At 51.0% G+C, this 21,446-nt stretch overlaps 9 protein-coding genes across 9 annotated transcripts; 3 read left to right on the forward strand and 6 right to left on the reverse strand.

The window, feature by feature from the left end:
• Positions 1 to 693: 693 nt before the first annotated feature.
• BDV17DRAFT_268330 (uncharacterized protein) lies at positions 694 to 2,780 on the forward strand. The gene is made up of 3 exons (XM_073758457.1): positions 694 to 1,425; positions 1,480 to 1,602; positions 1,656 to 2,780. Exons 1-3 carry the CDS (start codon positions 1,374 to 1,376, stop codon positions 2,426 to 2,428), a joined length of 948 nt encoding a protein of 315 aa, XP_073613792.1. The 5' UTR covers positions 694 to 1,373; the 3' UTR covers positions 2,429 to 2,780.
• Positions 2,781 to 3,937, reverse strand: BDV17DRAFT_268342 (DUF3602 domain-containing protein). The gene is made up of 4 exons (XM_073758458.1): positions 3,707 to 3,937; positions 3,489 to 3,589; positions 3,294 to 3,416; positions 2,781 to 3,178 (listed from the first exon to the last, which is right to left on the reverse strand). Exons 1-4 carry the CDS (start codon positions 3,753 to 3,755, stop codon positions 3,008 to 3,010), a joined length of 444 nt encoding a protein of 147 aa, XP_073613793.1. The 5' UTR covers positions 3,756 to 3,937; the 3' UTR covers positions 2,781 to 3,007.
• A 386-nt stretch (positions 3,938 to 4,323) lies between these two features.
• Positions 4,324 to 5,741, reverse strand: BDV17DRAFT_293070 (putative mitochondrial phosphate carrier protein; the record flags this gene model as incomplete). Its single annotated transcript, XM_073762508.1, has 6 exons — positions 4,324 to 4,396; positions 4,489 to 4,508; positions 4,559 to 4,904; positions 4,965 to 5,218; positions 5,272 to 5,436; positions 5,487 to 5,741. 6 exons carry the CDS (start codon positions 5,739 to 5,741, stop codon positions 4,324 to 4,326), a joined length of 1,113 nt encoding a protein of 370 aa, XP_073613794.1.
• Positions 5,742 to 6,339: 598 nt separating this feature from the next.
• On the forward strand, positions 6,340 to 6,964 carry BDV17DRAFT_293071 (putative cystathionine beta-synthase (beta-thionase); the record flags this gene model as incomplete). The annotated part of the gene is made up of 2 exons (XM_073762509.1): positions 6,340 to 6,444; positions 6,551 to 6,964. The coding sequence occupies 2 exons, from the start codon at positions 6,340 to 6,342 to the stop codon at positions 6,962 to 6,964; spliced, it is 519 nt and encodes a 172-aa protein (XP_073613795.1).
• Positions 6,965 to 7,324: 360 nt separating this feature from the next.
• On the reverse strand, positions 7,325 to 7,929 carry BDV17DRAFT_293072 (vacuolar ATPase assembly integral membrane protein VMA21; the record flags this gene model as incomplete). Its single annotated transcript, XM_073762510.1, has 3 exons — positions 7,325 to 7,464; positions 7,591 to 7,676; positions 7,823 to 7,929. 3 exons carry the CDS (start codon positions 7,927 to 7,929, stop codon positions 7,325 to 7,327), a joined length of 333 nt encoding a protein of 110 aa, XP_073613796.1.
• Positions 7,930 to 11,458: 3,529 nt separating this feature from the next.
• BDV17DRAFT_282967 (general substrate transporter) lies at positions 11,459 to 13,138 on the reverse strand (the record flags this gene model as incomplete). The annotated part of the gene is made up of 4 exons (XM_073760288.1): positions 11,459 to 12,190; positions 12,251 to 12,642; positions 12,701 to 12,949; positions 12,991 to 13,138. The coding sequence occupies 4 exons, from the start codon at positions 13,136 to 13,138 to the stop codon at positions 11,459 to 11,461; spliced, it is 1,521 nt and encodes a 506-aa protein (XP_073613797.1).
• Positions 13,139 to 14,617: 1,479 nt separating this feature from the next.
• On the forward strand, positions 14,618 to 18,378 carry BDV17DRAFT_139472 (DEAD/DEAH box helicase). Its single transcript, XM_073754283.1, has one exon. The coding sequence runs from the start codon at positions 14,768 to 14,770 to the stop codon at positions 18,113 to 18,115; it is 3,348 nt and encodes a 1,115-aa protein (XP_073613798.1). The 5' UTR covers positions 14,618 to 14,767; the 3' UTR covers positions 18,116 to 18,378.
• A 1,672-nt stretch (positions 18,379 to 20,050) lies between these two features.
• BDV17DRAFT_293075 (uncharacterized protein) lies at positions 20,051 to 20,689 on the reverse strand (the record flags this gene model as incomplete). Its single annotated transcript, XM_073762511.1, has 1 exon — positions 20,051 to 20,689. One exon carries the CDS (start codon positions 20,687 to 20,689, stop codon positions 20,051 to 20,053), a length of 639 nt encoding a protein of 212 aa, XP_073613799.1.
• Positions 20,690 to 20,815: 126 nt separating this feature from the next.
• Positions 20,816 to 21,323, reverse strand: BDV17DRAFT_293076 (uncharacterized protein; the record flags this gene model as incomplete). Its single annotated transcript, XM_073762512.1, has 2 exons — positions 20,816 to 21,082; positions 21,168 to 21,323. The coding sequence occupies 2 exons, from the start codon at positions 21,321 to 21,323 to the stop codon at positions 20,816 to 20,818; spliced, it is 423 nt and encodes a 140-aa protein (XP_073613800.1).
• Between the last annotated feature and the right edge of the window lie 123 nt (positions 21,324 to 21,446).

Raw genomic sequence — 21,446 nt, forward strand, 5'->3', positions numbered from 1 at the left:
TGTGGTTTAGCATTGGCGAAAGACCTGTTTTCCTTGTTTGCTGACTAGACTGGCGGCAAGAAGTGGGAGAAACAGTGATCTTCGTGCGGAAAGGGTCGATTTGTAATTGGCCTGCAGTTGCACAGTTGTCTCACCAGCGATCGCTAGCTCGATTGCTAGAGTCCAAGAGCAAGACACCCCCGTGTATCTACTTCGTATCTTTGTGATCTGGAACCCGAGGTAAGCGAACTGCATCAGTGCGTATCTGTGAAGTGGACAGCTCATGGTATTCGGTGCCTGGCACGCAATTGAGCTGATGGCGTGCTGTGGAGGCAGTCGTAATCAGGACTAAGAATCTTGTGTGGCCAGAAAGAGCCATGAAACGGGAGAGTGAATGGCCAGATTTCAAACCTGGGTCATCCGGCAGGAAAAAGAAGACAGACGCTGATAGGAGAGGTTCTGACGATTCATGTGGCTGCTTGCGTGGCGCTGGCCGTCGACTTCTTCAAAAGGCATCAACTCTCCCCTCCTTCCCTCCCCGTCAGAGCCATCTTGAGCTGCACGATCACTCTCGTTTTCATCAAGAACGGTTCTCAAAGAATCAAGAACCAGGTAACTAACCCCTCTCGTCCTAGCGATTCGTGAAATCCATCTTGTTTCAACGTCGATCCCCAACCACTTCTTTTCTGGCGCTCGTTGGCTGACCGTCCGTTGCAGGCGTTAATTTCCTGCCTCCACCTTTCCACACCACGTTGATCTGGTCCTGTCACTCGCCCCCGACTATTTTTATCAAAGACAACGTCATTCCCTGTAAAGATCTCTCTGCTCACGTATACACCGATAATCATAATCAACCTCCAATTTCGCACGGTTCGCTCTTGCCAGCTGCATCTTATTGAAACGTACCGCGGAGTGCATATCGCATTTCAAGCAAGGAACCCACGATTCGATACTTGTTCTTGGAACTAATCGTTGTTTTCATTCAACCCACCGTCCCTTGGCGGTGCCCACTGGTCTAATCGTCGCGCTCCACAACGGTGATCGTGACGGGTCCGACAGCTCCAACTCCCAGCCTGCTTTATCGGACGCTAAGGACTAGTTTTCGTCATAAAAATGGCCTCCCCCCAGCCGGCGTCTCCCAGACGCAGTCGTGGTTTCAGCTCTAGCGGCAGGTCCGACAAATCTGAAAAAACCCATCGCTCGAGCGGCTCTGGCCATAAAATACACCTCACAGAAACCGCTGAAGAAAAACATAGACGCAGTCTACAGACAAAAGCCGACCCGATGCTTGCTATGAACGAAGCGCAACCAAGTATGTCGCCAAACCTTACGACCATTTCTCTGAGCAGTCGCTGACGAAGTTTACAGATTTGGTTGCTTTAGAAAAGTCAAATATGGGTAGCCTCAGGTCTATGCAGCATAAGGATCAATATGGCAACATTATCAGTACGTTTCCCCGGTCGGAATCGTGTTAAGGTTTCCTAATATTGACCCTCGCAGGCGAACCCGATCTCTCGAACCCTACCCGCCCCCGTTTTGAACGTCCCTTAGATACCATTCGCTCATTTGAAGCTGCTATTTATGGGCAATACGCTAGTAATCGTATGTCTTATGCGCAAACAGGTGGACACCCTTATCTGAGCTGCTGCCGGTCGAGATCGTTAACCTAAGTACAGGCGAAGACGTTCCTCCTACTCCCGGTGACTACAGCAGACGAAGCAGCTACTATAATCCATACTCGCATGGACATAACAGACAATACAGCGACCGCGGATACCCCAACAGCCGTCCAAATTATTCGCGACCGAACAGTTATTATGACAACGGTAATGGATACTACAACGGCGGTGGGCCTTCGGAGAGCTACCCATACAACCAAGGCGGCGGACGGCGACCGCGTCAACACCATCGAGGCCATTCCGACCACCCTTCGTACACAAACCAGCAGAATGGACACGGATACCCCCAAAACGGATACGCGCAAAATGGGTACTACAAATCGTCGGACAATGTCACTGTGGCGTCGCCGTCGGGCTCCGGCAGCACACCAGATCAATGGGCCAACTCGACCGATCCAAGCTCAATAAACAGCTCGCTCGATCAGTTCCAGCAGCAACAGCAATTGCAGCAACAGCAACAGCAAGAACAGCAGGCGATCGCCGAAAGTTACGGGTTCCAAGGTTTCGGGGCCGGTCCAAATATCAATGAGCAAACATTCGCGTCCAATGCGGCTGGAAAAGCCCCTTACGGCCAAGCCCCTACACCGGCACCTCCAGTCCATGATCCAAACGCCGGCGGCCCTGTTGGTGGGCCCCCGCTTGTCGCAGGACGACGCCATCTCCAGCGCAAATCGATGCATCAGCCGCAGCAGAGTGTGTCCTCTGACGCGGGCGACAACGGCAATAAGCGAAAGAGCTGGTTCAAGCGGACCTTCAGCAAGAACTCTTGATCTTTTTACTTGATTACTTTACCTTTCTGCGTTTTGCGACACTCGGCACCACTTTCCAACGGATGTGATAACCCACGGCGTTTACTTGATTACCTACAGCACTGCGTTCCACGGAGGATTGGCGTCGCCCCTTTGATATTATTCAAATATGCTTTCAGTATCTATTAATGTATCATGAGATTACGATCTATGTGGATATTCCTTACCCCTATTTATCTATACTATGCGCTCGAGGCAGAAAACCATTATTGCATTGCTGTTTCTGCACGTATGGCCCGAACTGGAACGCAGATGCGGTTCTGGTCTATCGGTTGATTATTGAGCTTGTATTACATGTTGACTCGGGCGTTTCTATATATATCCGCAGCAGTATATTTAAATCCAAATCTCAAAACATACCGAAAACATTATCTAGTATCAAGTAGAGGGGGGTAGTCAAGACTCAAAGCACAGCAAGAACAGCAATAATCGAATCCGAGGAAATCACAGCAGCAAAGACACAACCAAGAGAGCCTTAGCCCACTTGGGTATGATACCCAGCCTACCTCTAGGCTAGCGGAGGCACAAGGTGCAATAGGGCTACTTCTTCCCAAAAATCTTATGCTTCAACTTATCCGCCAACCCCTCATGCGCAACACCCGCCTTCTCAGCCTTCTCCTCCTTCTTCTCCTCCTTCGCCTTGGCCTTCTCCTCCTTGGCTTTCGCGTGCTCGCCCTCGGGGTCTAGATGGACGTTTCCTTGGCCGCCGCGCTAAGCACATGTACACATTGATTAGCATCCGTTCATGACTGTCACTGACGTACAGTGACAGTACCCAGGGACCGTAGATTAGGGTAGAGTAGGCTTTCTAGGGTAATTGTCTTACACCGGTATGATAATCTCCATCCTGCGACTGGCGCACCGAGATCTCAGGGATGAATTCCGCGTCGTGGGGGGCTTTCGTTGCGGGTTTTACGTGGGGCGAACCGATGTTGCCGGCGCCGCCGCGCTATTCCAACATATAAACCAGTGCTTCGCGAATAGAGTAATAGGTAGGGAGTATTGGATTGTAAGGACATACACCGGCAGAGTAAGCGCCGTCGCCCTGGTCGCCGATGGGCCCCTCGCGGACGATGCCGCCGTCGACGTACTCGTTACTGTCTGGGCCGATGTTGCCTTGGCCTGGTCGTTTTGCGTCATATTAGTTGATCTGTTGGAGGATGGAGAGTTGGGTTGTATGCATGTATAATGATGCAGGTGGTATGTTGTGGAGGGGCGGGGCAATCGGGCTGAACGAACCTCCTCGGCCGTGGGAGACGATAGGGGCGTATGCTTCGTGCTCGGTCATCTTGGTCGTCAGATGCAGATTCAGATATTTGTTGATTGTTGGGTATAGTACATATGGATGTTGGAGATTCAGATCGGGAGGAAAATGTAGTCTAGATAAGGGACCTGGGGGGGGATCGGGATAAATAAGGTACGTCAGAGTTGCCCTGGAGAGCTGAAGGAATGTAGTAACTATGTATGAACTAGTGGGACAGTCTGATGACGTTGAGAGAGTTGACTGATAAGAATAACTTCGAAACGAAGACCAAAATCTATATCGGATGGCGCTATGACGAGGCCGAGCTGATAAGATAAATGTGACTAACTTGTTGCTTGATAGTGAGCAATCTTAACCACCCTACCAATCCTATAGCCAGCCCTGACTGTTTAATTACTGGGTAGAAGAGAAAAGGTAAACATTTTAGAAACAACGAATTATTTGTGTTGAATCAATAAAGATAGTATGATATCGACAAACGGAAAGAAGAATGGCACGGCTGTCGTACTCACTACCCTCATGATGCAATCTTACCCTGGAGTTGCCTGATCCTACGCAGCGGCGACCTACTTCAGAGCATCGCGCTTATGACTTACTTCTGCTCTTTCGGCGCTGGGCCTCCACCCGTAGTCGGCAGACCCATAAAGATCTTGAACGAATCGTAACTAAAACCTCAAGTTAGCCCTTATCTGGCAAGAAACTTCCGACTCCGATCCAGCCATGGAGGCTCGAAAAAGCAACTAGTAGGAAGACATACATCATCCATTGTAAACCGGTCTATATCCTTGTCAGCTCAAGTCCGTAAAGAGGCACACCAGGAAACTCACCAGGGTTCCAATCATGACAATCCTGACTGGAAGACCATTCCAGAGTCCCATGAAGCCGATCTCCTTGTAGATGCGGCCAGTGGCGGCACCGAATGCTTCGCCAGGTAGTCGGTTGGCGTTCAACTTACTCACCATCACATCTGCGGGATGAGAGACGATGGCGCAAAGGATACCGGCGAGGTATCCTCCGGTGAAAGCAACTGCAGTTTGCGCGCCCTTGTTATAGTCGGTTTTCTGGCCCGGGAGGTAGTGGTAGATGGCCTCGACGATGTTTTCGAAAGAGGCGAACTTCATCATGGTGTAAGGAATCTGTCGGCCCCAGAGGGGGTACAAGCCCTTGTACAGTCTGACTTGGTTAGTGTACGATTGTGACAAGGCAGCTCAAGCAATAGACTGTCATGCTTACCCAGCTGTTCCCTCCTTTGCAATGACAGTAGAGATCCCACCAAACGTAGAGTGAAACTCAGGCGGTATTGTCGTCTGTGTGCGCACCTTGACTGCCTCGAACGGGCAGAGTGCAACATCAGCAATCAACTCCGCCGACGCGCTGGCGGTAAGGTACAGAGCCGTCTTATAGCGAGCGGCATTCTCCACACCGACAAGGTCACTGTAAAACTTTTTGAAGAACTCGTAGCCCCCATATTTGAAGGCTCCTTGAGCCTTTCGGCTTGTTAGCACTAACTGCATTGAGCGGCAGTAGCATATCAGCTTACGCTGTAGCCAAAGAAAGTAGGGCTCCAGCCGGTGACTACGCCCCTCAAACCCTCGGCAGCTCGAATCTTACGGAACGCATCCATGTTGCTCTTGTACAGCGCTGAATCAACTTGGCGTCGGCATTTGATGAGATCGAGCGGAGTTACGGCGGTGTGCGTAAGGCCCTGACAGCTAATTAGCCGACTGTTCGTGTAGTGTCTCAATGAGTACTCACGCAAGCCAACAGTCCACCGAACGTACAGGACGCATAGTACTTTGGCGACCATGGCTCAATCTTGCCGGTCTTAGCCTGCGCCTTTTGGCTTGCGACGTTGAACTCCCGCGCAGCTTCCTTACCAAGCGCATCTGCCCTCTTCTTGGTGTCCTCGATGACGCTCCATGCGGGGAACGGTTCTCGTCTCATCTCCGCCATACCGGAAGTCTGCGGTTGCCGCTTGGAGGGGTATTGAGAGGAGAAGGCATTGGACATGGCGTCCTGCGAAGGGAACATCATGGCTACTATGTCAGCTTAAGAAAAGTCAGTCATTTTGATTTTTTTTTGTTCTTGAAGCCATTGCAAATGGTTCCTATCGGTGCCACCATACTAGATACTGATAGCAGGCGCTTATCAATGCCAATCGTCTCCACTAGGGCTGATGAAAGGAAGTAGATGCCCAGTGCTCACCTTACCAAGCTATAAACACTCAAGTTGTAGAATGCGTCGTGCAAAATCGACTGCTGGATGAATTTTTCGGAAGAAAGAGGAGCAGCTTGCAAAAATAAGCATTACTGGGAGCCAGAGCAGGATTGGTGTTGATCGCCGGATGACGTACGGACGGACATGTGACCCGTGACTGCCATCCCGATCGGGAAGTGGGCCTGTCGCCAGCGATGCCACTCACTGCTCCCGATTTCCGCTCACCTTAACTGCGATTCTCAATTCCCCTGCCCATCACATCGCGACTTTGCGCTGAAAACATTAACGTACACGAGCTACGGCCCCCCGCTATAACCATCGCCAATTGCGAATAAACTAGCTCCCACTCTCGCTGCCATTGAGCTACCCCGTCCCTCCTACCCCTCGCAAAATGGCCTCCTACATGAACGCCAGCGAAGCCTTCGTCCGCGAAAAGCTCGACGCAAGCACCACGAGCCCAATCCCGCAATCATTATGGGCCGATAAATACCGTGGAGTGAGTACTCAGACTATACCCACTTTATCCAAACAGCCGGACACACCGGTCGAATCGGACTCAACCCTGAACACTGAGTCACTAACAATCATCTCAACTCGCAAAGGCCACAGTTGAAGACTTAGACCCCCCACCCGCCCTCTCCGTCTCCCCTAGCACGCCCATCTCAGCCGCCCTCCTCGCCGCCTTCGAACGCGACTACACACACCTCACCGTGACCTCGTCGACGCATCGTTCGCTGCTGGGGTACCTCAGCATCCCGCGGCTAAAGGAGCTCCTGGGTGCCGGGACGGTGAAGGAGTCGGATACGGTTTCGGCAGCGATGCAAAGGTTTAATCGGAAGAAGGGCACGTATCGGGTTATTACGATGGAGACGCCGCTGGAAGAGTTGCAGCGTTTTTTTGAGGGGGAGAATGGCGAGGCTAGTGAGTTTGCGGTTGTTACGGATGCCGAGAGGAAGTTTGTACTTGGGGTCGCGACGAAGGGGGATTTGGAGGAGTTTGTGAGGAGACGGCCGTGATTCTGCCTCCACTGCGTTGAGGTTGGTTTCTTTGGCTTTTCTGCTCTGCTCAGATCGAGTTGCATTTCCTGGCGCTGTTACCTATTCAACATGGACTGGACATATGGACATATGATCCCTTGGTCGGGGCTCATTAGCCATTTTTCATATGGCTAGGATTTAACATCTGGGATTCCAGTCACATACTTGGTATTCTCGGGCAGCTAAATTTCATGCACATAATTCGTCTGCCGTCCAGACGATTGCATAAGAAACCCTCATGATATAAAAAATAGAAATCACCGAGAGGATAACCCATCCATATGACCTTAGTAGATATACAAATAACCTAAATACTTGCCACCGCAACACACCACACCCTTACTGAGCCTTCGCCCCCTTCTTCCTAGCCGCGTCCACCGCCTGCTCCTCCTTGTCCTCCTGCCACGCAACATAGATGTACAAGAACAGAATAACATTCGCCATAACAGCCGCTAGGATACCCGCGACAGTCGAGCTCGCTTTGGAATATCAGCAACCGCGTACTCAATTCATGTAGATTCCCACCACTCAAGGGACCGACAGGGCAATCCAAAGGTTGGTCGGTTGAGCGAAGGAAAAAAGAAAGAAAGGGTAACTAGACCTACCTCCAAACGTAACCGAAACAAAATACATCCCCACGGGCGTCGTGATCATGGCGATGCTAAAGCCGATGAGTTTGTAGATGACGTGCCTGGGTGTTTATTAGCTTAGCTTCAAGTATCCCTCAGTAATTAGATACTGTAGTAGGAGTATCCGAATTAACGGAGCATTGCTGGAGATGCTAGCTAGCTAGCTAATATGTAATATTGTGAAAGAGGTGGAATGGGAACGACTCACATTGGAACAGCAGGCGACGTATCAGAGCTGACCTCGGGGCTGTGCCCCGATGTCGAGTCAGGGGCGGCAGCATCTGCGTAGGTTTTTCCGGGGCGGCGGAAGGCCATCTTGGTATATTGAAATGTTGGGGTTGGGATATACTCCTTAGGTAGCTAGGAGGGAGCTAGCTAGCTAGAGCTGGGAGATTCGAGATGTTCGCGTGGAGCGGAGATCTATGTTGAGACTGTCGCGAAAGCTAGAGCTTGAATTGGGCGACGTTATCTCGAGCCGTAAGTTGAAGTGTCCAGTCTTTGTCAACGACGATGACCTGTAGAGGGGAGCACTGAAAGATGTTGCGCGGGTGTTCTTAAGAATGTGGAGAACTGCGGATGAAATCATTGGGATCCCTGGAGACATGGTCTTGGCAGGCTAGCCACTCTAGGCTCTTAGGGCTAGGCTCAATCATACAATGTAAAATGAGAAGATAATACTAGAGTAACTAGCTGCAATAAGATACAATTGCACAGACAAGCATAGGAACACTAAGCAAGGCGTACTTGGACATGGCCAAAGGGAAGGTTGCACAGCCGAGCCACACAGAACGAACAACCGCCCGACCTAATCGATTGGCAACCATCCAAGGTCTTTAAGAACAGTCTGCCAACTATTCTCTGGATACAAATCGAAAGGACTGTAGTCTTTTTTACACACGGTTTCCGGCTCAGGTAGCGTGCCATTTGCAAAGTAGTTCCGAATCAGCTTTGCAGAACAGGTTGAACCGTGGTCGAGGAGACCGTGCTATTATCATAGCGTCATCAGTTAAATCACGGCCGAAGAGACTTAAGTTTGAGAACTTACACCAAAGCCGCCATGCTCCAGCAACACGCTGCCGTCAAAAGCTGCGGTGATGTTCTGCGCCGATCGTAATGGCGTAGCACTGTCGAAGGTGTTTCCGATGACGAGCAACGGAATCTTTGTTTCGATGCCATCGAAATTGGCCTTGAAGGACTTCTTTGATTCAATTCTCCATCGAGAGCATGTCATAGCTAGAGGGTTGCCAAGCGAGCCGAGAAGGCCACTTTCAGCGTCCAGGTCCTCTAGGACAGGTAAAATGGGGTCAAGCGTATCCGCGGTCACTTGTTTTTCAGCGCAGGGGATGGCCAGCGAAGACGCGTCCGGGTATCCACTCGCTAGCGAAGGCGATATAATACCTTCAACGAAGCTATAAAAAGTGCCTGGATCACCGGTAATGAGGCCGTGTAAGGCGATAGAGGCATCGTAGAAAAATCGCGGTTCATACAAGATCGAGCGGATGAAATCCCGACATGGCACATCGGCCTGGTTTCTTCAGAAACTTTTGAATAAACTCAGAAAAAGCCATGTCAATGTCCGCCCACAGTTCGATGTCGCTTGTGGCAAAGTCAGCGATGCCCAAATCTCACTTCATGTAGCTGGTGTGGAGCATACTAATCGCGATACCACTGGTAGGGCTTTGACACCCCATCAAGAATGATCTTTTCTATTCTGTTCGGAAACATGGCAGCAACCGTGGCACCTAAAAAAGTGCCGTATGAAAGACCTGGAGAAAACATGTTAATTAAGATCCTATCTGCATGTAAATGGACGGAATAACCCTAGTATCGAAGCACTCCATCATCATCCACCGCATCCACAATCTGCATAAGGTCTCTGGCGGTGAATGGAGCGTTGATGAGAGATCGGAGCTCTCGGTTAGACGAATTATATATAGCATGCATTGGCGACTGCGACGGCTCCCGCCCACTGTAACCCTAGAGCTTTCTCGTCATCCGGGGTAACGTACTCGATAAGCCTTCCCGTGACTATAAAAGAGTATTGGTCTGCCAGGGTATTGAAGCATTTGGCTGTGTGCGTGTTTGCTGTCTCTCTAATGGAAGGCACAGCCCGGCATTAGTCTGTAATCTTTCCACGGAGCAGGCAAAACTCACCGTGAATCGTGTGCAATAAGGTCGTATTCCCCGCCAGTCAAGCTGAGGCCAAATCAGCACGATGCAGTGTCCAAGTGATTATTTGCGAGTAATCTTCACTTACGCGCGATACCATGATGAAAATCCAACTAGGCCTTCTCGTGTTCCTTGGCGCGGCCCACCAAAGTTGAAAAGAACGCTCGCTGTGTTCGGCAAAACAGCAGGAATCTTGAGTAGTTGGAGCTATGCAGTCCTTTTTGAGTTGGGGTCACTGTAGTCCATAGGCACAGTCAGGTTGCCACACACAGCACCGGCATCAGCGGCACCAGTGACATCAGTGCGGTTCCCCCAAGCAATACTCTCAGTTCGTGCATGCTTAGACTTAGGTATGATATTACCATGAGCGCCGAGGCAAAGAGCGAGCCAAAGGAAATTCTGAGCCCACTGCATGTTGAAAAGCCGGCGATGGCGATGATGCTTTCCTTGCTTGCTTGATGCGAGCATATCATGAGTACTACTGAGACCTTAAATATACATCGTGCTCGGTATAACGACCATCCTCCACGTGATTGATCTTGTTGTCGCGCAAAATGCCTCTCAACGAGGTTGGCACATAGGCTTGGCTCGAGACAAGAGATCGAATCAAAGGATCCTCAAGAAAGAGCCAAGCTTGACACTTCGTGGCGAAGCGGAGAGATCGACCCCTGGACCCTGATCGTACCCCAGTGCCGAGGGCACAGCCTTCATCTGGGCATAAGGCTGAGATCTCGATTAGGACATAAACAGCGCTACCAGCTGACCGATGTGTTTTGATGATTCCTCTTAGGGCTAACTGTCAACGGGAGCCGACAGGACTTAGGGCCATTTGGAGATATGCCTACTGAGAACGGGTCCTAGCGGCACACTAACACGATACTATGTGCCCAGATCAGAATCTAGGTTCCGACTGTCTCGCCTCAAAATTGTGGACGTGATTCCAGCATGAAGCTGGGAGTTGTAGGCCTTACCTTGGCTGCGTGATGCATCAACACTGCAATACTGCCATCAATAAACACGGGCAGGCTTGCAAGGTGGCGAACTTGGGGACAGTGGCCCTTGGAAAAATGCCTCTCTTTACCTGTTGATCGGCGCCAATAAAGAGAGCAAATGAAACATAATGCTGCATCACGAACCAAACAAAGAGGCAAGTAGCAGTAGTTGCAGGCGAGACCGGGGACATACAGACAGGACAATGACAGAAAGAGCCAAATGTTGATTCTGGCCGATATTTCCTTGCTTTAATAGAGCCCGAGCTGCAGGTAAAATTCGCTCCTTCCTCTTTAGGTTCCAGGCCCAGTATGCCCGTGACCATCTACTCTTGACTCGCAGACTACAGTAGCCACACATAACAAGCTCCAACTTCCCTTGCCTCAAAACTCTACTTGTGCTGCAGTTGTAGGTATGTACTTACGAAATGCAGGTTCCAGAACCGAATACCTCCAAAGCATTTGCATGCCGATACACATGATAAATCACGTGATTTTCCGTTACGGGCGAATAACCCTAAGATAAAGTAGAGTAGGTATCTTGGCTGATTATCGGTATGCCATGAAATAACACATTCTGACGGCATTCCTTACTGAGTCCAGACACGCATAGCCAGCTCGTCGGAGTACTTTACTTCGCTTCCTCCACCGCACCGCCCCCTCCCCCCTGCCCTCCATCAGTCAGGTCAGGCATCAAGGGTACTCTCATTCACTCCAGCCCCAGGTTTAATCTCCATAGTGTCAAAATTGATATGCTTGCTCTGTGCACGGACCTCATCAATATGCGCATCAAGCTTTGAGCCGCCAGGCTTAGTATGCCAGGGCTTCGGTCCGCCAGGCGCAAACATTTCTTCAATCTCCTCAAGCGTCTTCCCACAGGTCTCCGGGTACGTAAGGAAGAAGTGGACGGCTGCGAGAATACACATGACGCCGAAGACAATGAACATCTTCCAGGTAATATTCTGGAACCCCGGCGGGATATAGAGACCGAGAGCGAAGTTGAAGAGCCAGTTCCCAATCGCGGCGATGCCCATTCCAGTGGCGCGCGTCTCAAGGGACCACACTTCCGCGGCGTAGACCCAACAGCAAGGGGCTAAAGTCAAAGCGTACGCAATAATTAATAAATAAGAAAATGCGATAACGGTGTGAGACCTTGGTCCCGTGACCCGTATAAGTACATTCTCGTTGCCGACCACACCCCCAGGGACGTATTCGCCGGATGAGAGAATACCGCCGACGACGAAGTGACAGGCTCCCATAGCAAGGGCACCGTAGATCAGAATAGGGCGGCGGCCAGTCTTGTCGATGTAGAAGAAGATAAAAGTTGTGAAGATGATGAACAGTGCATACTGGATGCCCGAGGAGATAAGGTTGATATTGCCCGTCAGGTTGGCCATCATGAAGATGTACACGACATACTGCTTAGGGTTAGAATATAAACAAAGATAAGCTGGATATTGTTTGGGCACGACACTTACGTAGGTCATCACGTTAGCGCCGGAATTTTGCTGCCACATTTGCACTGTAAAGCCAGCGAGAGTGCGCTTCCACATGCCATTGTAGACAAACTTGCGCCATCCAGGAAGAGCACTACGCTCAGCCTGAAGCACCTGGGTGATTTCCTCCCATTCAGCAACGACAAGTGGATCGTCGCGATTGCCGCCAGCTTGGATGTTGGCCAGGGTAGTGATTGCCTCCTCGGTACGACCAACTTTGGCGAGCCATCTAGGAGAGCGTGGAAGAAACGGCAAGCCGATGATGAGGAAAACACAGGGAACGAACTGAAGTCCCCAAGCAGTCCGAAAAGAGGCGGTTCCGTCGATAAAGCTGCATCCGTATCCAATGAAGTACATAATCAAAATACCCCATTCTAAGAATGTTTCGATCAGCTGGAGAACAGACTCAGCCCGGGGACGTTGGGGTCTTACCTATGGCAAGTTGCTGGATTACAATGAGCTGTCCACGCTTCTCCTTTTTAGCGATTTCTGCAAGGTAGACAGGCACTTGTGAGCTGGTAACTCCAACGCAGACTCCATTGAGGACGCGACCAGCAATCAATGAGCCAAAGCCGTTCGTTGCTGTTTGAACCGCAGTTCCAACAAGCCACCAGATACAAGCAAACGCAATCGAGTCGCGGCGACCTATTTTGTCAGACACATAACCTGCCATGGCAGAGCCTACCACCGATCCAGCAGCGAGGAGCCGATGGCGCCTTGACGAAGACCAGCCGGATTATCGAAATAATCATTGTACTGATCCGTACCAATGATAGCGGACATGGAGGAGATATCGAACCCGAACAGCATCCCACCAACGGTGGCGATAAACGCCACGAAGTACGTGTTGTAGGTCTTGGGGAACTTCATGATGAAGCCTGTTCAATGTGTTTGACCAAATCACATGGACACAGCCAGCGAAAGGGGAAGCAAAGGATAAAAAAGAAAAGAAAGAAGCGGTTCCTGACTATTTAAGAAGGGGTATTGGATGAGTTGTGTCCCAGCTACAACGGGTTAAAAGGCATGGCAACAATTTGCTCGTGATTCGGGAATCCGCGTGGCCTTGGACAGGAGATATCAGGCAGCCAACAGCACCGCGACAAGGAGGACGCCAACACTGTGCCGCCGGGTTTTTGCCCATTCCTTGTCAAACGAAGCTTGCCTTAGCCCAAATGAGCCAAGAGGAAGGATTTCGAGTGCTGAGTTTTCCCCGCGTCCAGTGCTATACCTCCAGCCAAGAACCGCGGCCAAGAGCCCCAAGACTCGGGGAGCAAGGGTCTGGTATCCACAACATTTCCATCAATCGCTCTGTTTTGCTCTCTTGTTGGCCGAAACTCCCTTATCCAATGGGATAATAGCAGAAATGTCATGCGGCCGCTCGAGCCTCCATGTCAACAGGCAGACGAACCGGCGAATCGGCCTAATCAAGATTCAGCCGGTCTTTGCTTGACAACAGCTCCAATCTTGGGTCGAAGTCTTGTACAGTGGAGATATACTCGGCATGGTACGATCAAAGTCAGTCAGGATAAACAAATCATTACCGAGACTCGTCTTTGGCAAGAGAGAATCGTGGGCACCGCGGCGGAGATTTCCAAGCGTAGAGCATCATTTCATACTCAGAAGGGATCAGACCACGGATAAATAGAGTCTTCCCGGTGCTGGAACGCCACATAAACGCCAATGCCTATAACAATTTGGTGCCGCTGTGTGTGACTCAATCCGGGATAAACGCCACCGAAGCTCATGCTCGAGGTCCAGGAAAATCACAGGGGTATATTTGTCATTGGTGAGAAGGACATGCTTGTCTCGATTCCTCGATCTCACGAATGGAGTAGATCGCCCACGGTCATTGCGCTGTGAACGAGGCCAATGCGGCATCTGGCGCCATTTGAGAAGCTCAAACTTGAGCTCGTCTCTCGATAAAACCATCATCGACCCATTTCGAGGGAGAGGTGTCAATCCCGCGAGAAAAGGGACGGGGTAAAAGAGACGGTACGTTAGGTAGCTAGTACAGCCTCCCGCGAGAGATGACTGTGGTTAATAATCTCAAGCTCAATGGAAAGAGTTATGACCAAAAATGGGAAGCTTCAATCGTTGGGATGTCTTTGTTATTTGATAGTACAGAGTAGCCCTTCTATGCCGCCATACCTGGAGATGGTGTCCACCGCCATACTCTTTACACACTCGATTTGCTGGTGACGAGAGACGAAGAGGAAACAAAGACAAACACCACATCTTGTTAGCCAATTTGGAAAGGGAAATCTACATCGTGATGTTTGTGAAGTGACACTGTAACAGTTGCCAACACAGTGTCTGGCTTCCTAGTCGGTGTTAATTGAGTCGCGAAACCACGTGACCCCGTCGCGTCTGGGTCCCGGCGCGGTTTGCGGAGAGGCAGAAAAAGTCGCCCTGGAGAATCCGAACCCGAACCCACGAACGACCTGGTGGTGACTGAAGGTGTCTCGCTTTCGCCTTGATCTCACCTTCCATTATCCCACCATGGAAGACACAGTTCCTGATACCCCTATAAGCAACAAGAGGATCATTCATAGCACTCCTCCGAGCAATGGCGCTGAAATCGACCAAGGTGCGGAATATGAAACGATCGCCACCGTCCCTGCGAACCCTCCCCAGAACATGCTCGCAACACAAGCGATGACCCCTACACAACGGCTCACCCAGCCTACGCAAATTGTGGATAATTCATACTCTACGAACGGCAATTCCGTCATACAAGTCGCGGCCTCTTCTCCCTTGAAGCCTGCCTCCTCCCCTTCTCGCCGTTCCCCGGGCTCTGGCAGGCTTTCAAATTTGATGGCGCCCAGCGGTACGCGATTCTGTCCTCCTGCGAAACGTGCGCCTGCGATCGATATGGAAGACGATGGCCCGACTTATAGAGGAGGCTCGTCCGAGGACGACATCGAGATGAGTACAGACATCAAGCCAGCCATGTTCACCAAGTCGTCAAAGAGCCCAGAGAGGACTACGGCAATGGACCGATTCAGAGACATTACATCCACTGCCGTTTATGATCCCTCTGACACTAAGCGGTCTGCCGCCCAAATGGACCCTACACCGAAAGGCGTTGCCGTTAAGCGAGTTCGCCAGGATGGTCCGTCGCGCGCCCAGCCAGTAGACTCGCAATCGCTCTCACTGCAGGATATTGATGATTACCAAATGCGCGTGAAGGTGGAGAGGATGACAAAGGTGCTCCCGCAGAAGTCAGTTTATGACTGCGTACAGGCTATTCTGGCAAAGAAAGGCAACTACGCCGACGCACTAGAATATCTTGCCAGCGCTGAAGACCAGAAAGGACATGACAGCTCATCTGAGGATGAATTGAGCTTAAACCAGAAGAGATCGCCAGTCGCGCCTGCAAAACAGAACATCAAGGCGCGCGGAAGGATTCAGGACAAATGGACATCAATGAATTTGCCAAAGGGCCAATCACAAAAGCCATCTCAACTAGTCGATGAGGAGTCGAAACCACGAAAACGGTTGATTCGGGGACCAAAGAGTCGAGTATCACCTGGACCCTCAAGGCCGACACAGAACGATACGGCACCTAAGAAAAGCTTCGGCCGATTGGTGCAAGGGCGCAGGCGCCCATCACCCGCACGATCTGAGTCTCCCGAAGCTCCCCTGGTTGCGTCTGACGACTCTGATTCCGCCTTTGATGCGCAGGATGGCACGGATTTGAACGCAAAGGTTCTCAGCTTCTTCAACAAATGCGATGTTGCCAACCTTGCAGATTTAGCTGCCATCAATGAGGATCTCGCCGAATATATAATTTCCAAGCGACCATTTTCCTCGCTTGAAGAAGTTCGCATAATTCCCGCGCCGCCCAGCGAACAAACGCTGACCAAAACTGGCAAGAAGCGCAAGGCGCCCAAGCCGGTTGGCGACCGTATCGTTGATAAATGTCTAGACATGTGGGTGGGCTATGAAGCCGTGGACTCTCTGGTCACTCAATGTGAGACCTTGGGAAAACCAGTTGCGGCGGAGATGAAGAAATGGGGAGTCGATATCTTCGGAAAACGCGAAGGGGAACTTGAGTTGGTCTCGATAGACCCTCCTCCGGCTTCTCACGACTCTGGAATTGGGACTCCTGCTAGTCAACGGTCAGACGAGGACAGCGACAGCCCAGGATCAACGGTTCGAAAGGCACGTTTCATTTCTCAGCCTGGAATTATGGCTGAGGATCTCAAGATGAAGAATTATCAGATTGTCGGTATCAATTGGCTGTCATTGCTTTTCGAAAAGGAACTCAGCTGTATCCTAGCCGACGACATGGGTCTTGGAAAGACCTGCCAAGTCATAGCGTTCCTGGCACATCTGTACGAGAAAGGCATCAAGGGGCCCCATCTTGTTGTTGTGCCCTCGTCGACCATCGAAAATTGGCTTCGGGAGTTCCAAAAGTTTTGTCCGACTCTCTCGGTAATGCCGTATTACGCCGACCAGAATACTCGAGCTGAGATCCGTGAGCAAATCGAGGAGAATAGGGACGACATCAATGTCGTCATTACAACCTACACGATTGCGAAGGGCAAGGTCGATGCGCATTTTCTCCGCAACATGGATTTCTGCGCCTGCATCTACGACGAAGGCCACATGCTTAAAAGCAGCACCTCTGTCTTATATGAGAAGCTGATCCGTATCCGCGCACGATTTAGACTACTACTGACTGGAACACCTCTTCAGAACAACCTGCAAGAGCTGGCGTCGTTGCTGGGATTCATTCTCCCGAAGGTATTCCAGGACCGCAAAGATGACCTGCAGTATATTTTCTCCAACAAAGCAACAACGGTCGATGATTCACATTCCGCCCTTCTTTCCGCGCAAAGAATTGAAAGAGCGAAGTCGATGCTCAAGCCGTTTGTTCTGCGCCGGAAGAAACATCAAGTCATAGATTTGCCTGCAAAGCACTCGCACGTCGAGTATTGTGAGATGAACGACGCTCAACGCGGGATCTATGAACATGAGCAGAACGAGGTCAAGAAGCTACTGGAAGATAGAGCAGCCGGTAAAAAGACGGGAAACAAGTCAGCAAATATCCTGATGAAGCTTCGCCAGGCAGCGATTCATCCACTCTTGCGCCGACGTCACTATAACGAGAAAATCCTTACGCAAATGTCCAAGGCTTGCATACGAGATGAGAAATGGGCTAATTCTGACCCCAACATCATTTTCGAGGAATTGCTTGCTTACAGCGATTTCGAGTGCCACCAGCTGTGTCTTGACAATCCCAAGTATCTCGGAAAGTTCGCCCTCAAAAACAACGAATGGATGGAGTCCGGAAAGGTTGACAAACTGTGCGAGCTCCTCCGACGATTCAAAGAAAACGGCGACCGCACCCTCGTTTTCTCACAGTTTCGAATGGTTATGGACATCCTCGAGGACGTACTCGAGAACCAGCACCTTGAATTCGTCCGCCTCGATGGCACGACAAGCGTCGAGGACCGCCAATCCATCATGGACGCCTTCCACGAACGAACCGATATCCCCGTCTTCCTCCTTTCCACCAAGGCCGGTGGAGCCGGAATCAATCTTGCGTGCGCGAACAAGGTCATCATTTTTGACTCTAGCTTCAACCCACAAGAAGACGTGCAGGCGGAAAACAGGGCCCATCGCGTCGGCCAGACGCGCGATGTTGAGGTCATCCGCTTGGTGACGAAGGACACCATTGAAGAGCAAATTTATGCTTTGGGGCAGACAAAACTGGCTCTTGACCAGGCTGTTGCGGGCGAGGACGGTGCTGACTCTAAGCAATCAGAGGAAGCCGGTGCCCAGGCCGTTGCGCAGATGCTTGTTGGAGCATCGCAGAAGAAGGATGAGCTCTCTTCTTAATAATTTTGCATGCTGTTTTTATCGATTATGATCTAGACTACTCGTCTTCTGTTAGCGCCATTATCTAGGTGTTCACTTTACTTTGTGGTAGCTGGCCAATTGGGGATGTCGTTTTGTTGGATGAGATACATTTTCTGCGCATAGGTACTTCTAATATTGGTCCTGCTACTGGTCTTCGGCAGAATATGGTGTTTATGGGGTTTGGTTCCTTCAGATGTTTAGACTATCAATAACATCTACTTGAGACATAATAACCAGATATCTTCTCCTTGGTCGTTCCTCCGCTCCGGACTGTTCCCCCTCGTCCACCCGAGGAAAGAGCGAACTTGGAACGAGTCCGCACCTGCCTATTATTCCTCAGTCCATCAACTGCCGTTTCACCTCATCTACCATGATCCACCGACCATCTACAAACACCATCCCCTTGTGTTCCTCGCCGCGTTCCCCAACACTCCGCGGAATCGGTGGAAGCAGAATCCAGTCATGTTTCTGGCTGCAGACATCTTTTTCTCTTCCGCAACCCCTGGGACGGCTCACAGCGGATAACGTTGTGGCAGAACTGGCAGATACAAAGCGTGTCCGTGCTGATCACGATCGAGTCATGGCATCCGCTACAAATGACTGATTGTGCATCAGCCTCACCGGTATCCTTGCTGCTTTCGCGCGCCGGCGAGTAGCTCTGATGCCACATTGAGACTGCCCAGTTCCTCTTGCCGATGCTCGCTAGGACCGCCGCCAGGCGCCAGAACGCCATGCCATCATTAAACGGGTCATTGTCGCTCAGCATCCGGATACACTCCTTCGCCTGCGCCCTATAACAGGCCGTTGCTTCCGTTTACCGGCCAGAAACCTTGTAATAGTTACCGATTATCAAGCCGACCTCAGAATTCGTCACGAAGCGTTCCCCAACCGCTTTCGCTGTGTGTTTGCCTGTCCTCGGTCGGACCAGTGATATCGCTGATATAGAGAGCCTTGCCTTGGGCAAGTAGCTCTAGCAGTTCGCCGCATCTTCGACCCTCGGGGGTTTCCACGCCTGCTTCCATTGCCTGAACCAGGTAGTGGGTAGGAGCAGATTCGACGCAGACTCAAGTACAAAGGTCATTTCATCGTCAGAGCGACTTCCACGGTATGTGTTGATAAGACCTTCCCAGATGTGCGCGGCGCTCGCAGAATTGCGCCTGTATATTTGACGTAGATAGCCTAGGGTAAATTCGAGATTACCGGCTTGCACAGCTTTATCCGCTTGAGAGGCTGCCGTGGCGGAGCTCGCGTAAGCTGTGATTATCCAGTCTATGTTTTGAGGTTCCTAGTGTAGCCACAGAGAACCAGTGCGTGAAAGAGTCCGAGAGTTCTGAATTTGCAATGATGCATTCCGAAAGCCCCATGGTGTTGCTTTCTGGTATCTTTGCGTCCATGTCCTGGAGGTGCGCAATGAATTCGGCGTGTCTACCCTGGATATGCAACTATGCAAGAATTGCACGCACGCTGGTGTTGCAGCGGTTATCGTGCCCGAATGCTCTCTTATAGAGAGCAAAGCCTTTCTCAAGACGGCCGAGACGGCTATGGTAGAGGCCGAGCAACTCCAAGACACGATGTGCAGTCTCCGTCTGTGTACTGCTTTCGTCTGGAAATGGGTTTTCGTTCCTGTTCAGCTGCTGCTCGCAGATCTCCAGAGTCTCAACGGCACAGCCATAGTCTTTCATATAGACGCATGCTGTTCCCACTTCGACTCGTGCAAGCCAAATCTCGGCCATCGACCCGAGTTCGATCGATCTCTGAAAATGTTCGATACTTCCCCATGCATATCCCAGGTCTCGGAGCGCCACGGCAAGTCATCGATGCCATACAGCGGTTTTCTCAAAACCACACCATTCCGCTTTTCCCATCATAACCTCTGCCGAATCAACTGGCATGCGCGAGTGATTCTCCCCGCAACTACAGGTAATCGTGCAAGAACAGGCAAATTTCATGTGCTTTGGCTGTATCGTCAGCATCCTTTCCCAGCCAGCTGCTTGCGATGTATCGGACAATGGGGAGAAACAGATCGGTAGGATTTCCAGCCACGATTGACGCGCACCAAGCCCTGTCGGCGGGAGGCAATGCTTCTTGAACTTCTGGGTCACCTAACCAGTCCATGAACAGGTCGAGCACGTCCTCTGGCCGGGGTACGTCTTCTATTGACATAGCGAACCTCGGCATCGCCCACTCGTCAGTCACAAGCTGCACTAGATAATGCCCAATCATCTGCTTGTCGGGTTTTCTGCATCGGCGGAGGTCCAGCGCTTTGAGTGTCGGTATGACTGTACTGCCCGTTAGGCCCAAGAATGTCTCCACAATGTCGTTCTTTGTAGAATCCTTAGGGCAGAATATAATCTGGTAGGACCGTTTTAGCAACATAACCTTCGCGTCGTGACTATCGATTCCAACCGGCGGGCATCCATCCGCCGGCACAGGCCCATTGCGCTCACTTCTGAAGAACTCCCCAAGCGAGGCATGTGTTAAGGTCACCGTGTCGCGGGATCTGAGTTGAAATCCGGGCAGGTTCCCCATGTCTCCCCCAAAATCGACCTCCATGTCCCGAATACCGGACCCTCCACGATACGTTGCTTGCCGCTGGGGATCCGACGTTGTCAGCCCGTCCTTCCTGTTAAGGGCAAAGAATGAAGCATACTGCCGTCGCAGATCGCCCTCCAACCAGATTCAACCATCACCGGTATCCGAACGCCATTTGATAATTGCATCCATCTCTTTCAACCTCAGCGGCCACGGCGAGAAAGTCGCCCACGCAAGCATCCCATTCAAGTCTTCTGCACACTCGGGCGAGTACTTTAGTGATCCTGAGATGTCTGTTAGAACATGCCGAATCATTTCCGACACGCCATTCGGGGCTTCGTCCAAGGCCTCCCGCATGCTTCCCCCGTCCCGCTTTTTAAGGAGTTCTTTGAGCATGAAGTCTACCCAGATCAACTGTACATGAGCAAGGTCAGCAGGTACCATGAACAAATGGGCCCGAATGTACCATTCCTTGAGCTCCGGTCTATGGCCTTTCCACAATATTCGACTGCAGCGCCTTCGACGCCCGTCTGAAATAGATGGACCTGGTGATGCTGCTCTTGATATACCGCACAATGTCCTCTGAATTGTTCAAATCAGATACACAGATTGTCGGCCCTGCGAGAGACCTTGTGACATCGTCTACTTCCTCCATAATGTATGGTTTGAGCAATACCGTATGCAAGATCACACAGCGCCTGATGCAGCGATAGAGAACCTTCACGTCACCATCCCTGAAGAAGAAATATGCAATAGAAACATGCGATGGATGCTGGAA

This window comes from Aspergillus undulatus (assembly GCF_047715775.1).
Source record: "Aspergillus undulatus strain CBS 261.88 unplaced genomic scaffold BDV17scaffold_38, whole genome shotgun sequence".
Taxonomy (NCBI): domain Eukaryota; kingdom Fungi; phylum Ascomycota; class Eurotiomycetes; order Eurotiales; family Aspergillaceae; genus Aspergillus; species Aspergillus undulatus.